The sequence below is a fragment of the Penicillium subrubescens genome, assembly GCF_028828155.1.
Source record: "Penicillium subrubescens strain IBT 31985 chromosome Unknown utg000007l_segment0_segment0, whole genome shotgun sequence".
NCBI classification, from domain to species: domain Eukaryota; kingdom Fungi; phylum Ascomycota; class Eurotiomycetes; order Eurotiales; family Aspergillaceae; genus Penicillium; species Penicillium subrubescens.
The window spans coordinates 52508-68255 of record NW_026643157.1 but is presented as its reverse complement, the minus strand read 5'-3'; the positions used below and the strand labels follow the sequence as shown (position 1 = coordinate 68255).

General features: G+C 47.2%; 2 protein-coding genes across 2 annotated transcripts; both read left to right on the top strand.

The window, feature by feature from the left end:
- Positions 1 to 1437: 1437 nt before the first annotated feature.
- On the top strand, positions 1438 to 2119 carry N7473_009765 (uncharacterized protein; the record flags this gene model as incomplete). Its single annotated transcript, XM_057155704.1, has 2 exons — positions 1438 to 1777; positions 1941 to 2119. 2 exons carry the CDS (start codon positions 1438 to 1440, stop codon positions 2117 to 2119), a joined length of 519 nt encoding a protein of 172 aa, XP_057004359.1.
- Positions 2120 to 4062: 1943 nt separating this feature from the next.
- On the top strand, positions 4063 to 5097 carry N7473_009764 (uncharacterized protein; the record flags this gene model as incomplete). The annotated part of the gene is made up of 1 exon (XM_057155703.1): positions 4063 to 5097. One exon carries the CDS (start codon positions 4063 to 4065, stop codon positions 5095 to 5097), a length of 1035 nt encoding a protein of 344 aa, XP_057004358.1.
- Positions 5098 to 15748: the final 10651 nt, after the last annotated feature.

The following is a 15748-nucleotide window of genomic DNA, read 5'->3' as shown; positions in this document are numbered from 1 at the left end:
TGCAAATTGACTACAAAGTGTTGGGTAAGCCAGTAAATCGGGTTGGTAGATTGGCAAAATGGCCCCAGGGGCCGGTCCAGCCCATAGGCTTCCGCCCCTCCTTGCTAGCTCAAGGCTGAGTGTAGATCCATGCAAGTGTGTAGTCTTCAACGCAATGTGCATATGTATCTGTCATGTTCTAAGAGATAACGATGAATCTCTAGACGGAACAGACCCCGGACCGAGGCAGGTTGAAGAGGGGCAGATGAAGGGCTTCTTCCATTGGGACTGAGACAGGGCGATAAAGGATCGATCATCATCTATATGTACGTTATGTACGGAGTAGGTTAGCACCCATGAGCCACAAATACAGACATAGCTCGACCAATACAGTAAACTCCCGTTTTCGGCACTCCAAGTTAAGGCACACATTTCATTAGGCAACAAAATCTGTCGGATGGACCCACTTTTTTGGGTTTTCTCATATATAAGAACGCCATCTGGCACAACTTAAGCGAGGCCTATCTCGCTATAATAATCTTGATTAGTTAGCAGTCGAAAAATTTCTAAACCTATTCAACCTGATTTTCACTAAGGCCCGGGTGCAGTCACGTGACGGGGATACCCTCACCTAGTAGAAGGGCCCTTCACCTACCTAGGATTTCTTCCCCGGATAAAATATCATACCGAGAAGGCTAGATATTACGTAGGCTAGCTAGCAACTGGCGAATCGGTGCCTATCCGGCCCGATTGCTAAGGCCACGATCTAGGCTTAGCAACCCCAGCAATCTGGCGGGCCGAATCGGGTATAGCCTACCCGCCGGCCTTTGGCTTGGCATCCCCCATCAAAACAATCCAGGCTTACCCCAACCCAGTAGGGTAAGGCCCTTCACTTGATAATCCTAGAATATTATTTAATATTTAGATACATCCAGCGATTAGATGAAAAGATCCAAAAGATCCGATCAAAAAATATCAATATGTCGAGTACTTGGGGGGGGGGGAAGCGTATCCACTCAACCCCCCCCCCGGGGGTGGGTCGGAATATATTTAGGGTAGTTCCGTCGGACCGTTGGCGGCCCCGCATGCGGACGCTCCCGAGCTCCATCAGCGGGAACAAGGTAAGAAAGGCAACTTCCTATGCGTTGGAAAGCAACGAAACAACGACCGCGTGTGCCCCGATCCAGAAGGTAGGCCCGCTTTAGCGCTAACCCCACCACCACGTAGGGGCCGCCACGAATACAGATCCGTAGGATTTTGAGGTTGTTGAGATAAAATCATAGACGCTATTCGGGACTGTTGCGCGGGGCCCCTTGCGTCGGGCTCACGATAATCCGCTCTGGACATCGCACACAAATATCGCCTGACTTTCTTTCCCCTTTCTCGAAAATAATATCACCATTTCAAGGGCGAGCCAGGCACTCCCTGCGACACTTCCTGTCAAAAGTCCCTCTTGTAATGACACGACCTAGCTCTGAGCTCGAGTCTATAACGACGAGATCCACTGGACGGGGTCTAACTGCGACCGCTCGCAAGATTGTCTTTGTGACGAAGTCACTCGAAGATGCTATGACAACCAGAAGCCCGCCTTTGACCCCGGACCAGCGACATTTGCCTGCTGCGATCCCCATCAGCGACTTCGCGGTGGCGTCGAGACCGAGTGTCACTGCTGCGGAGAGGGGGAAGATGTCATGGGCTCAGATCGTGTCGGCTATCAATGCTGCCCTATTGGTCAAACATTCAATGGCTGGTCTTGTGAGAAGGTCTGCAAGAATAGCAGACTTCTGGTTGATGGCGAGTGCGCATGTTCACCTGGTACGGTCGAATCATTCGACGGGACTTGCGACACACGGGCCAGGCCTGATTTTTAATCTGGTTTAACAACAGGTAAGCAGCCCTTGTAGACTCAGCTATTTCCTGCAGTCATAAAGGTAAGCAAGATAAAAACTACGTATTTAAAGCTGAGAATGGCAATCAACTTGCCCACCACAACGACGGCAAGTACTATGCCGATGAAGCGTCGCACCAGCAGCATGGAAAGTTCCTCTGGAGGACTAAAAGACCCACTCATCTGGCGCATATGGATCAAATAGAAACACCCACTCCATGTCCATTCCCACAGCACATCGTCAACCTCTAGAACGCAGTGCTGCCGTGCCCAATTGACAGGAGGTGGAGAAATATCTACTCCCCAAATAGTGGCTGCGGTGTGTTAGTCGTATGGTTTCAAAACAACGAGGAAGGGAGCTTGCCAGACGGGAATTTACCACCGTCATCTTTGAATCTAGTTAGAGAGAATATTTAGGTTTTACTGTCGGAATTTGGATCTTACTGACATGGCTCACGTGCCATTACCGGCTTCGATGTGCAGGATATGCTTTGCGCACTTGGTCAGAGAGGCCGCATATGATATAGTCTATGACCAATGGATATTTATGGGGTATCATACCATCGGCGAGCCGCGGATCGGCGAAAAAAAAACCGCGGATTTAGTTTATCTGGGTGGATACCAAGAGCAACTTGGTACCTAGAACCAGTTACCAGTGAAGAATGTGGGTGAAGGGGAGGTGCCCAGACATACCCGGCTTCGTAACTTTCAACTGTTCTCCATCAGAGGGAATACTGCCAGACAATCCGTATTGGCAGACGCTTCTTAAGCCAATCACGCCGCTACACGACCCGCCAAAACTCGTTGTCTAGCCGGATTCACCCTAGCGCAATTGGAGTGGGGCGTCGAGAAAGAAAGCTTGTGTGTCTAGGGGTCTAGACACTGTGCCAACCCAATTTTTACTAGTTAACCTGCTTCTGGGGTGGCCAGACCCTCCGCGGCGGAAGAATGCCAGGAAGGTAGATTGTTGGGGGGACCGAAGGCGACGGCGGCTATCTTGCGGTTCTTATCAACAACATGGCAGTCCTACCCTGGTAACACCACCAGTCGCTGGCAGAGAGAGCCCAACGGGATGATTAATGGGGATTGGTGGACTTGGAAGCTGAGCGGACGGGGGATGGATAGCAGGAAGGGTAGCCTAGGCACTCAGCTGATGAGACATCCAAATCGCTTGAGACACGGAGGATCGCAAGCAGGGCTCAAATTCCCTGCTTAAACAAGCGAATCGGGGCGATGAAAAGGACCTGGCATTATTTAAAAGGGGCTCATGCCGAGAAATTCATAAGATCAGAGGTCTGAGAGCCGGTTATCAAAGCGGCACCAGACCTTGCCTCAGACTTGCGGTCTGTCATAGCTTTAGGACTCGATGCGGACAATCAACTTGATTTTATTATTATAATAATAATAATAAAGGGCGTAACTGTCGTGCCTCAGAATACATGCAAATTAGAAAGTTCTGCACCCGAAATTGTGCTCCGAGAGATCTGCATTCTCGATCACCTGCAGTAGAAGCAAGACAGACTGGCAACGAGAGTACGAATCTATATCGGTCCCATTCTCGACCTGCACCATCGTAACCCTAATCACCCTACATTATCATCATGAGATCATGCATGTGGGGAAATGGACTCTTTTCCTCCCTCACTCACACCAAACCGTGACATAACCCAAAAATCCACACATCATAGACCTTCTAGCCACGTCAAGGACATCATAGCTAAACCATCTCGTATCATTACGTCTGTAGATCTCAGAACACTCCTTACACATATGGAAGTCCCTAATATAGCCCATGTCTGTCAAGTGGAGATATATTCTGTTTGGGGATGATACACCCGCGGATTCCGCAATTTACGATGTAACTCATCCTACCGCGTCGTTTAATGCGGTCGACATGCAGAAAGTTTGCAGGAAGAACGGTATTATCACGGTTTAGAGTATATAGTATGTATATTTGGTGTATGATGCGTACATACGGTGGATATCGTTCCATCAATTTAGACCTTGGAGACCAAGGCCGAGGAAGGCAGTTGGCTCAGCGTGGCCGAAATCTATAAATATGGGTAGATGGAGCACCGACATCAGACCGACCATTAAGCCTCTGTGAGATTCAGGTTTCGTACGATCTAGTAAAGTCATTGAACAAGCTGTGAATCAGATATCCGAACTAGCTCTCTCTTACCTTTCCTTGAGACATGATTCTTTCCGCATCTGTTATCCTGCTCGTCGGGCTCACAGTCGAGCTCGCAGCTGCAGCTCCACCCATCAGCCAGGAAGACTGCGACAAGCTGTGCCAGGATAAACTCAACAATCTCCACGCCGTCGGTCAGCTCTACGACATCCATAATGGCATGGGCTCGTGTGACGACTGCATTATCTGCATCGGCGAGGGCGGCAAGTACACAGACCCCAATACTGGCCGCCGACGCTGCTGCGACACGAAGAATCAGGTCTTCATGAATGGGCCTGCCGGCAGTAAACTAGGCAAGTGCTGCGACGCCAGTCAGGCCTATCTGGTCGACACCAGAGCACAAAAAGGCGACTGCTGTCCCGCCACCAACCACGTCTACCTGTGGGATGCCAAGTCGCAATCGGGATCCTGTTGCCCCAGCGGGACGGCCTATTTCGATGGTCACAAGTGCCAGCCCGAAATAGAGCCAGAGCCAAAGCCACATACCATCAGCTGCTCTCCCCACGGTGTCTGTGCGTCGTCCTCCAAGACTACCGGCTTGAAGCAGGGCCACTGCTACCAGCTGATGGACACCAAGGGCCGCACCCTATCCCTTCACCGTGGCGGGACCGACTATATACTGCAGAACGAGTACGACGACCTCTACCACTTCAAGGTCTGTGCTAGCACGACCGACTGCAGCCCCAGCGACAAGGAAATGACTGTGAACGACAAGTTCTTCCTCCAGGATGAGTTCGGAACGTGGAACGTGAACGGCGCTGGCTGGATCGACAACAGGTGCTCCGACCATCTATATTTCACGCAGGATGCTAAAAGCGCCGGTGCGTTCCAGGCGGCACCGTGGTGCGTGGACGGGAAATGCGGGATTTGTCTCAAGAGTGCAGTTGATGCCTGTCGGGGACTAGAGATCGTTTGCCCAGCAACCAACCCTGGGATCGGTCGGTATGTCAACTCCAACTATTGCTTGCCCATGTTTGTGAAAGAGGTGCCCTGTATGAGTGAGGTGTTTGGTGGGGAGGGTTTCAAGACCGAATTGTAAGGGGATTTTTGATCTAGCTGTCTTGAGGGGGTTCCAGCAGGCGTGCTCTGAGGCCATTTTCAGCCTCTGTGTGCTTGGGGTCGCTCTCTATTAGCATGATTATTGGCTTAGGTGCAGTTGTTGACTCTGCGAAGGCCAGTGCTTTTGGAGGAAAATGTAATGCCAAGGCATAGAGATAGCTCGTGTATTCTGCTTGAGGTCTACAAATTCAACTACTTCGTCCGATTGACCTCAAGCACTCGGGAAGATCTCTAATATACCATCTCAGCCTATGAAGATGAGGACTATCAGGTAGGCACAGCAGACGCGAGCTGCGCCCAGCTGTTCTCTCCTGCACTCTATCAATGGGAGAACATGCCCAAGAGCGGGAGTAGATATGGGAGTATCAGTTTTCCAGTCGCCAATCACTGCTTCATTTACCTCTATATCTCCTTTGTTATCCAATCGGAACATAGCGAGTATGAAAGCAGATCAAATATTCGAATTTCAATACAGCTAGCGTTCGAATATACAGAGCAATAAGGATAGTTCAACAATTTCTCAGTCAGCCTCGCAACCTTGGAGAAAGCCCCTCCTTGCATTCTCAGAGGATGAATGCAGTAAATATTTCTCCTAACAGCCCTACAAAAAAGAGGGTCAAACGGCATTCTCGATTGAGTAGCTCTCACTCCATAGCGCGCAAACCTTTTTCCCAATCTCATCATCGAGTACAGTCAGAGCACGGTGACTCAGCAAGAGAGGGAGTGGCTGATCAGGTAGAGATACGGTGAACAGAAGGAACTAAGATAGGAGAGAATGCAACAGAGTCCGATTGTCTTATGAAAGCGCAAGTCTGAATCTTGAGGGTCCAGACTACAGAGTTACGACTGTAGCTTTTATCCTTTGCCTGAAAGGCCCTGAACCCGATCCGAGTCCGCTTCATAGAGGTCAAGACGCTTGCGAACTCATCACCTTCTTCCAAGAGCACAATCTACAAACCTGCTTGCCTCGATGCACAGCGACCTTCTGGCCTCTCAACGACCCAGGAAAAAGCACTACTATTAATCTGACCGTAACGGACCAACCGGTCCTACTCGTCAAATGTCACCTTTACCACGAAAATTACGGGCCGGACCACCGGGCGATATACTCGGAATAGAGCTTTAAACACTACCACAAGCCTACCGCTAAGACGAGGAAAGCCTACGAACGAGCAGATTAGAACAAGATCGGAGCCGAAGTGCTCCAACGGATGGGCCTATAGAAAGAGATCAGAACGAGGCCGGCTCTAGAGGAGGCAGTGGAACGGCTCATGGAAATCACGGCATACCGAGAACCACACCCCAAACCAACGCCCATCTCCCTACTCCAAACGCTGGTTCACGCTAGATCCTAAAGTCCAACAGACTAAGGTCAACCGCCTACGTCGGAAATAGCAAGAGAGTTATACAGAACACAGGCGAGATTATACACGCTCAGTGACCCTCTTCCAAGAGACACAGCAAAAGCGTCGATTTTGGACACGGACAATTAAAAAGGTCAAAAAGTCACACTAGAGATAGTTCCTAGACGGCGCTAGGGAAGGAATGCTATAGAAATCTGCTACCTATATGAAACCGCGGGAGGCCTAGGGTTGCATCCCCGCCTTGCATATCGAGTCCAACGAACTAGTGGAGAACGAGGACAAAGCACGAGCGGTTTAAACACTTTCTTCCCTAAGATAGACCAGCCGAACGAAGACCCACCGGTCCACGCCCCGTTAGAGCTACCCTAGCCCCCAATCACAGAGCTAGAAATCCAACGATCTCTCAAAGCAGCAAAAAGCTCTACGGCACCGGGCGAGGACAGCCTACCGATACTTACACAGAAACACCTATAGAAAAATCTAGGAAACATCATCACCGGAATTTTCATAGCATCAATCGAACTAGGACACCCCCCGAAACGATAGCGGAGAGCAGAGATCGTGGTATTACGGAAACCTAAGAAACCGAACTACTCGATCCCTAAGGCCTATCGCCCGATGTTATGATATACCTCAACATGAGGTTATTCACACATTGGTGCCTGAGGCCCCGGGCCTGGCAGATCGGCGGCCTTTCGGCAACATTTCACCGATGATCCGATATCAATACCTTAGGGAGCACCTATAGGGAAGATCCCTGGTGAAGGGTATGCAAAGTCTCGTGTTTATCTCGCCCCCCCCCCTCTCTATTCTAGGATGCATCTCCTTCCTGTTCTGAGTCATGAGGATTTATGTAAACTGAGTAATGAGGAGGAGATGCTACGCTCCTCAAGCAACAGTTTTTGACTTCGTGGACAATGTGACTTGGTTCCTTTCTTCTACCTGATTGACAGGCCTCTACCCTGACTCGTAGTGTATATTCTTACAGTTGCAAACATGGATGTATATTCTTACAGTTGCAAACATGGATGTAATGTGATCCAACTTTGCTACGGAAAACTCGCTGGCAAACCACCCGCTGCATTGCTTCCGCTTGTCTCTGCTTGCCTGCAGCGATCTCAGACGGTCGTTGTTTGCCTCTATGGCTATGCGCGGTAAACTGATGCGCCTTGTACGAATGTAATCGCATGGTGCCTTCGCTACGCAAAACCTCGCGACACATCGTGCATTGTAAACCATCTTCGATATGGTCAATCCTGGAATGGGATGTTCCACGCTGATGGGCAAAACGGGGTTGCTATTGGACACACTTTCCCACTCGGGGGCGTTCTCAATAATGTCCAACACTTGCTGTGCGACCCCTTTACTAATGCAATATATGCTTTTGGGGCTGGTCAAATGACGGATTATATCTTGGGGCTTCACGCCGTGCGCACACTGACGACAAATGGCGACTCTGTACTCAGTGTTGCAATCGAAATACTGGTCAGCAATGGCGGGCTCGGGAGTTTCATTCATGTTGAATCTGGATATATATATCAAATACGGAATGGATCACTGGATGGACGCCGGGAATCTCTATCGCTGGGAATTGGTGGATGTTGATTAAATGAAAATCGGAACTGACGGGAACCCCTGAATTACTCACCTACATTTTGAAACGGATCTAACAACTGGTACATTTGTGATGAATCGCACGGTGGTTGGTGATGTGATGGGGTTTACTGATATGATGGCGGGGCCGACCGTACCCCATCAAAAAAAACGCCAAACCTCGAACCCCTGCAACTACCTTTGAAAATCTGTAATTCACTTCAAACTCGGGAAAATTATAAAAATATAGTTTAACTAAAGATACAAGAAACTTGAACTCGAAAAACGGATGGGAACCTTAATGCATTCAATTCTAAATTATACTGCAGTCAATTATTCCAGCAAAATCAAATCCCATACTGATTATCTAAACCCTAACTGCAGTCAAATTGACTGCAGTTACCCCCATGGGATAGGCGCCTGCTCGGACACGGCGGCGATGGCGTATGGACCAGGCGATGGAGGTGCTCCAGCGGATGTATGGTGGTAATGCCCAGTATCGAAGCAGTGGGCAGCAGAAGGCGATGGAGTATATCTTGGCGAGCAGTGGGCAGGTCTTACCGATCCTGAGGACCAGCGAGGGAAAGAGCTCGCTATGTCTCCTCCCCTGTCAGCTTCCTGGTGCCGGAACGACGGTAGTCATCCTCCCCCTTGTGGTGTTAAAGGCTGAGATGCGGCGCCGGTGCGCAGAGGTTGGCATTGAGGCGCACATGTGGGAGGCGGGCTCGTACCCGGATCGGCTACATTCCTGTCCACTTATCATAGTTGCGGTTGAGCGGGCCGTGAAACATCGATTCCGCGATTTCTTAACTCGGTTACATGTCGCAAAGAGTGTCACCTCGCCATCACGGCGGTGTCGTATCGGGCTGCAATGGGGCTCCTGCCAGTGCTCCGTGTTAGAAATAGATTGTGGGTCACGTGGCCGCCAAGCGGGCGGAGCGGCCCCACTCGTAGCTATCTAGACCTCTTCGCCCTTCTAGACAATTTCATCCTCTTTACACTCTCGTCAACCTTCCAGTGTGCACTGTAGCCTATCTTTAACACTCCGGAAATTGGCCGTTCAGATGATATTTCTGACGGGCACAATGCCACCGTCTATGGTGCCCTAATTCGAGCAAGCAATGTTGTTACGTGGTGCGCGGATGGTTCGCAGCCTTACCATGCGGCGGGACATATATTTCCATGTTAGCCATTGCCCTCCGAACCGTGATTTTGTTCGTGATTTTGCTGTCCCTGGAATCCAAAATGTTATCAGAGGTCTTACAATTAGTCCACGTGCTATTATCTATGAATGCTCCCCTCCACCAGAGCCCCCTGTTTGGACAAGCATTGCGGTAGAGACTCTTCCTATACAAATGTCCGAGGCCCCTCTTCCTGGTGGGGACGACATCAGCTGGATTGAGCACCCGGAGCCAGAAGATGTCATAACAGCTGAAATTGGTAATGCCACCTATTAAGCCTAGTTTGAATAGAACATCACACCTCATGAAAGCGATGATGGAAGAGTGAGCCCAAGACTTCCTGGAATCCCTTACCCATGGGGGGTGGATCCGACAGGTCCAGTTGGATTTAAGAGTTATTTCCTCAACTATGGCCCCACATAGCACACAAAGCCGACAATGGGATTTGCTGAGAGTTAGGGTAAAGATCAAATGGCATATACGGCATTCTGAGATAGCTCTTCCGAAAAGGAAGCTATGGACTTTCTGCAGAACCGAATTAGATCATGTACAACGGAAATGCTACGTATGAATAGAAACCACGGGTCTAACCTGGAAAACATTACGCGTGTATAGGCGTCCAACCAATGATATCTACGGCAGCTCTTGCGTCATCCGTAACTAAGCCGAAATGTTTGCTGCAAACGGAAACCACAGAACAGGCTTTAAATAACCTTTAGGAATTTCTTCAGCTGATCCTAATTCTAGAATGGCCTATCCCATGGGGGTAAATCGGATCAGGTCGACGCGATTTGTTTTGTTAGGCCCCACTTTTCCGATTTTAGTCCATTCGATTTAGTTTTTTATACTCCATTCTTTTTACAGTTCCCGGTAAGTTACTGACCCTAGATTTTGTTATTTAAGAGACTCAGTAGTGTTCTACATAATATTATAACCTGAGAAGAATTGATATTTATTTGAGGCTGTGGTGAAGTTTTCAAAGTAGTGGTTTATTTGAAAGCCGCTTCCGCGTATGGGTGCGCCACTTTTCATGCCCACCACCTTTTCATGCCCAATTTTCGAATACACCACACATTCAGCTACTTCAACCACCCAATATGCCTAAATCTGCTAATTTCAACGAAGAACGTATGGCAAAGGCCTTCGCAGCCGCTATGCGCGGAAAAAAACCAAATTTCTCCAAAATTGCGCGTGAATTCGACGTGTCTCGCGATACCCTTTCGAAGCGCGTCAGAAAGGCTAAATCGCCTCCTATACCGCAGGATTCGCAGAGAAACGCCCCTCGTGCATTCCAGGAGAAAGCCTTAATCAATTAGATAGCTAAAATACGCGATTGGAACCTTCCCCCTACCGTAGCGATTATAGAAGCGTGGGCGAATCGTGCGATCGCAGGACGGGGCGAGCCGGAGAGGCAGGTTAGCAAGATATAGGCGTATCGCTTTATAGTACGTCTTCCACCGTATCTAAAGCTAGCCCTAGTGAAGCAGAAGACGAAGGAGCAATTAAAGCGAATCTAAGCCGACGATACAGGCTTCTTTGCGTATTAGTACTATAAGCTAGCAACTCTCCTCTATGATATACCCCTACGGCTAGTATACAACTTCGATAAATACGGCTTCTAGCCTAGCTAAGGGCGATCAAGGAAAGTTATCGGCTCTGGCTTATCTTACCCTGATCTAGCTGAAACTGAGCGAGGCGAGACTATCACTGCAGTTGAGTGTATCGCTGCTGACGGCTAGCTAATAGATCCGCTCTTTATCTTTAAAAGTAGCGGATCTAACTTCATAGAAACCTAGTACAATAGTAGCGAAGCCCTACCGCCTAACACAGGCACTGTAATATCACCAAACGGCTGGATTTCTGATAAATTAGCTCTAGCTTAGCTAGGCTACTTTATTACTGCTACTACTAGTGATCGCTTACGATCAGGCGAGAAGCGATATCTGTCAACATGTGTGTGTGTGCGTATCCCCGCAATAAGCGAGCGCATGCATGTATGCGCGCGTTAATGCAATCGGATGCATAAATCTGCATGCCTATACGCCGCTTCATGATATACGATGCTGATTATCAACTACTGCATCAAATGGAAAAAGCAACGAGTTTCCTAACACTCTCGTATGCCCCCATGTTATTTCGGACTTTCATGACTCTTTTCCTGTGACATTCTGCTATGTACCTAAAGTTATAAATACTGCCTGTTTTCCTAGCAAAATAAAACAAGTTTGACACCATTTTCACTCACGAATAGAGCTCAAGGCAATTCTGATTAAACTGTGTTGACCTTCCACTGTTCAACCTGTTCGCTGCCGAGACACCTCTATTGCACTTTCGTCTCTCTTCCATAATCGTGGTATTCGATCGACCTGTGTGCGCCTACAAGCACACGCCTCAGGGTTTATGCACACGGCGTAAATCCGACAATATCTTATATTCGACAGGCACAGCGCGTATCTTACGCTCGAATTTCTAGAGAAATACGAGCAGTATGCGATCGTACCATTCGCATTTCTACCGCATTCTACACACCTCTATCAACCGCTTAATAGGAAGCCCTTTTTGAATTATAAACAGCAGTTTCGCCTTACGAATAATAAGCTATCGTTCTAGGGTAGTCGACCGTATAGGAAATCAGATTTACTGCGGATTATCGGGCCAATTCGCGAAAAGGCCTTTAATCCGCGAATTATTCGTCAATCTTTCAAAGAGCGTGGTATTTACCCAGTCAATAGTAGTCGGATTGTGGATAATCTAGCGAATCAGCAAGATCCTCCTGAACTATATACACCGGAGCTTCGGTCGTATATTCGCACACTATCTCCAGAATTTCTATCTTCTAGCGTGGAAAATAGCCCTCCTACTACTGTCGAAGCGCTGGAGAGGAATCACGCGAAGATATTAAGAGATCTTCAGGTCAATTCAGCGAAGGCTCAGCGAAATATCGCTAAAAATTTCAAACACCAGCTAGATAAGCTGGAGGAGCTTGCTATAACGCAGGATTCACTTCGGCGCGTTCGGGCTGCGCAAGACCCCCAATGTCGAGTATATACTAAGCGGCAGGTTAAACCGCTTAGCCAGGATGGTATACTAAGGGCTCGTGATGCGAATCGGTCAATTAAAAAGAGAAAGGAGAAGGAAAACGCTGCAGAGAAGCGGAGGATTGATAAGGCAGCGGAGAAGGCGTACGGCTTCAAGCCTTCACAACTATCGGATGAGACTATTCAGAGGGCAAAGGATAGTGCGAAGGAAGCGAAGGATAACGGAGAGCTCTTCAATATGGGTTAATTGCGTGTTTTTAGCTAGTTTTGGTTAGTTAATCGCATGGTGTATTCGAAAATTGGGCATGAAAAGGTGGCGCACCCATACGCGGAAGCGGATGGGTGGGTCGCAGCGTAGCGAAGGGCACGGATACCCGTCTATTTAGAGGGCCAGCTCAGCGGGTGTCAAAAAAAGTTCAGCGGGTGCCAAAAAATTCTGACTAATCTTGACTCCAGCTCAGCGGGACCCAAAAAAAAGTTCAAGGGGACCCAAGAGATTTCTGACTAATTTTGGGTCTCGATGAACTTTTATACTTGTATTTATATAAGTTATTAATAATTATGTAGGGGTTCAACTAGTTAGGTAAATATTCTACTGCGAATTGATTTTCACGCACCACTTATATCTGACACCCCGCTGTGGTCCTGCCTTAAAAGTCACAAATTCCAGTTAACAACCTAACTGGACATGAATGATTCTGCTTTATCGAGCCTCTTCAGACTAAAAGTGGGCTCCAAAATATTTCTCCTTTAACCCGCAATCCAATTTATCAATTTCTATTCAGTCAAGTAGCTAATCTACTTGATCACCGAAGCTTTCTAGATTTCAATATGCTAGTCCTTATTAAGCAGTACTATCACTTTATCCCCCACTTTATTCTTAAACAATTTGCATATACCGAGTCGCTACTAAAAGGTTTGACCTTAAATCATTTCAGAAAGCTTGGGGACTTCTTTCTGCTTACAAAACTCTAGTTCCGGAAACAGTGATGGCCTTTTGAACCTGTTTGACCTACAAACCGGACAATTTATCACCGAAGAGGTCAAAAGGTTATACGGAATGTACAACTTGTATTACATAGAGAATGACCCGAAATATATGAGAATCGAGGATCTTTTTAGCGCCTTAGAGGGACAGACGAGCTAGATATTTATTAAGATCAGAAATGCTGCAAAGGAAAAACTCGACTATGTCAATATCTTCGAGAAGGATATTCACATTTTATTCAAGTTTATAATCCTCTCCTTCCGACGCTCTAAGCATTACCGAGATATAATGCAAAATCTATACCGTAAAAATAATTTTATGTTCTAGCGCCTCTTTAAGGTATCGCGAAAAGAGGGTCGATCCAGCGATCCAGGAGAAGTCTAGCTTAAGCAAATACTGTATCTTTTGAAAGCGAGTTACTGAAAGCGAGTTACGAGGACCTTCTTGCAGATACAGAGTACCCTAGTGATAGCATTTCTAATTAGTGCGCGGACCTATAAGTACGTCGTCGAGAATTACGCCCTTTAGGTCTGGTACGCAGCGGATAGCTACGAGTTCTTTCTTAATAGGAGTCTCTATGGCTTTAAGGGCGATACTTAATCGTTCCTGGGAGCAGAAATAACCGACTACAGGCCTTAGCTTATATAGATGACCATAGATAATATAATACACGTTATTCTTCCTGTAAGCCCGGCACTTGCTGTTGTATTCTGTGACGAATCAAGATACTAGGAGTCGCTATTCGCCGACGCTAGAATTCGACACCACGACAAGACCTACCCGTAGAATAGCTTGCTTGCAAAAGCACTGTATAAGGATATTGTCACTAGCTAGGTACTAGCTAAGAGGAAAGGAAGGAAACGATAGCCCGTAACAGTAGACTGGAGAGTCAATTTCGGCAAACTTTTACAATAGCACTATTAAGTTATTACGTCCTACTCACTTAGCTTAGTCACGCTCGCTTAATCGTTATCTTTAATAGTAGAGCGCGATTTGAAAAAGGCTCGAAAGGAACTAGAAGTATTTTCTAAGCAAAGAGAAGAAGTTTAGATAAGGCAGGGAATTCGATATAGTTAAAGGATTGGGCAGCGAATTGCTTATATAACGACGGAGCTTAGTCCAGAGCGGTTAAAAAGGATAGTTGATAACTAAATATCTACCTTAGACGAGGTTCTATATATCACAAGAGTCACCCAGGAAATCCCACCGCGAAGCAAGGAAAACACTTATAATTTCTGGTTTGCGTTTAAGGCTATCCTATCACTTGTGGCTGCAGAAGCAGGGCCCCCTAAGGCGATGCTAATCGTGTACCCCACTTTACTAGCAGGATTTGAATCCCGTTATCCTCCAAAAAAACTAGAACACAAGGACCTTATTATTATAGACTTTGTCGACTTTATTGACTACGGAATAAGTAAAGTAATATTTACCTAACTTACTTCCGAAATCGAAAAAACGATCTCGGAATAGATCACAAAGATTTCGTTCCTCGCTCTAGAGCTCGAGAAGTATGAGGAATTGCTTGGACTTTCTGGGATCTATGACCCCGAAAATGGATGGAACAGAGCAGTCCTACCCTCCAGCAGAGGATCTCTATAGGCACCCTTGCTTCAAAGCAATCTTCGGCAGCTTAGATATTCGATATATTGAGATGGATGTTCGAAGAGCGACAAGATATTCTAGTAACCTTTGTTCAACGGTGTGCTGTACCTTTGAAAGATGCACAGCCTATTCTTATTCGTATACGTGCTAGGAGATGACTCTATCGGTACACTTGGTATCTTCAACCTACTATACTGAGTATTATCAGAGAGGGTGGCATTTTGACTACGAACAGATTTGGCTCCGTACTAGATAGTTATCTGGAGAATATCTGTTTGCTTCCTGGCTTGTTTTTTTCCCCTGATCCTATCCGTTGGAGACTGTTCTGCCTAGGTGGTCTGCAAGAGGTACTACATAGGTGGTTTCCTGTCTTTTGTCTATCTGTCTTTTCACCCCCTCCGACATCGTGGAGCGGCTCTCTATCTTATCACGTATAAAAATAAGCTTTGCAGGAGAGAGTCTTGTAACCATATCAACTTGAAGTAGGGATATTAAAGTTGAAAGGCTTGTAACTGCGGGTTGTAGTGAAGTTCTTGGGTGACGAAAAAAGGGGAGGACCGAAGGAGCCCCTAGTTATAGGTTCAGTAGTGTTACTAAAGCCTCAGGCCCCTAGATTAATCATCAGCAGCACCACCTTCCTATTATAACCTACCAAATTCCCTAATCACGTACAGTGTAGTCGTGTATCTCGCTGTATACATTATTCTTGAGGCAATTATTGCAGCTTATAGCTGCTATACTAAGCTTTTATTACTAACTGAACTTGATCATGCTTTTTTAGATGCTTTAGTATAGCAGAATTAATAGCAGAAAAGGGTTGTCAATTCGGGGGTTATAGACTTTAGTAGCGCGTGTATGGCAGTTT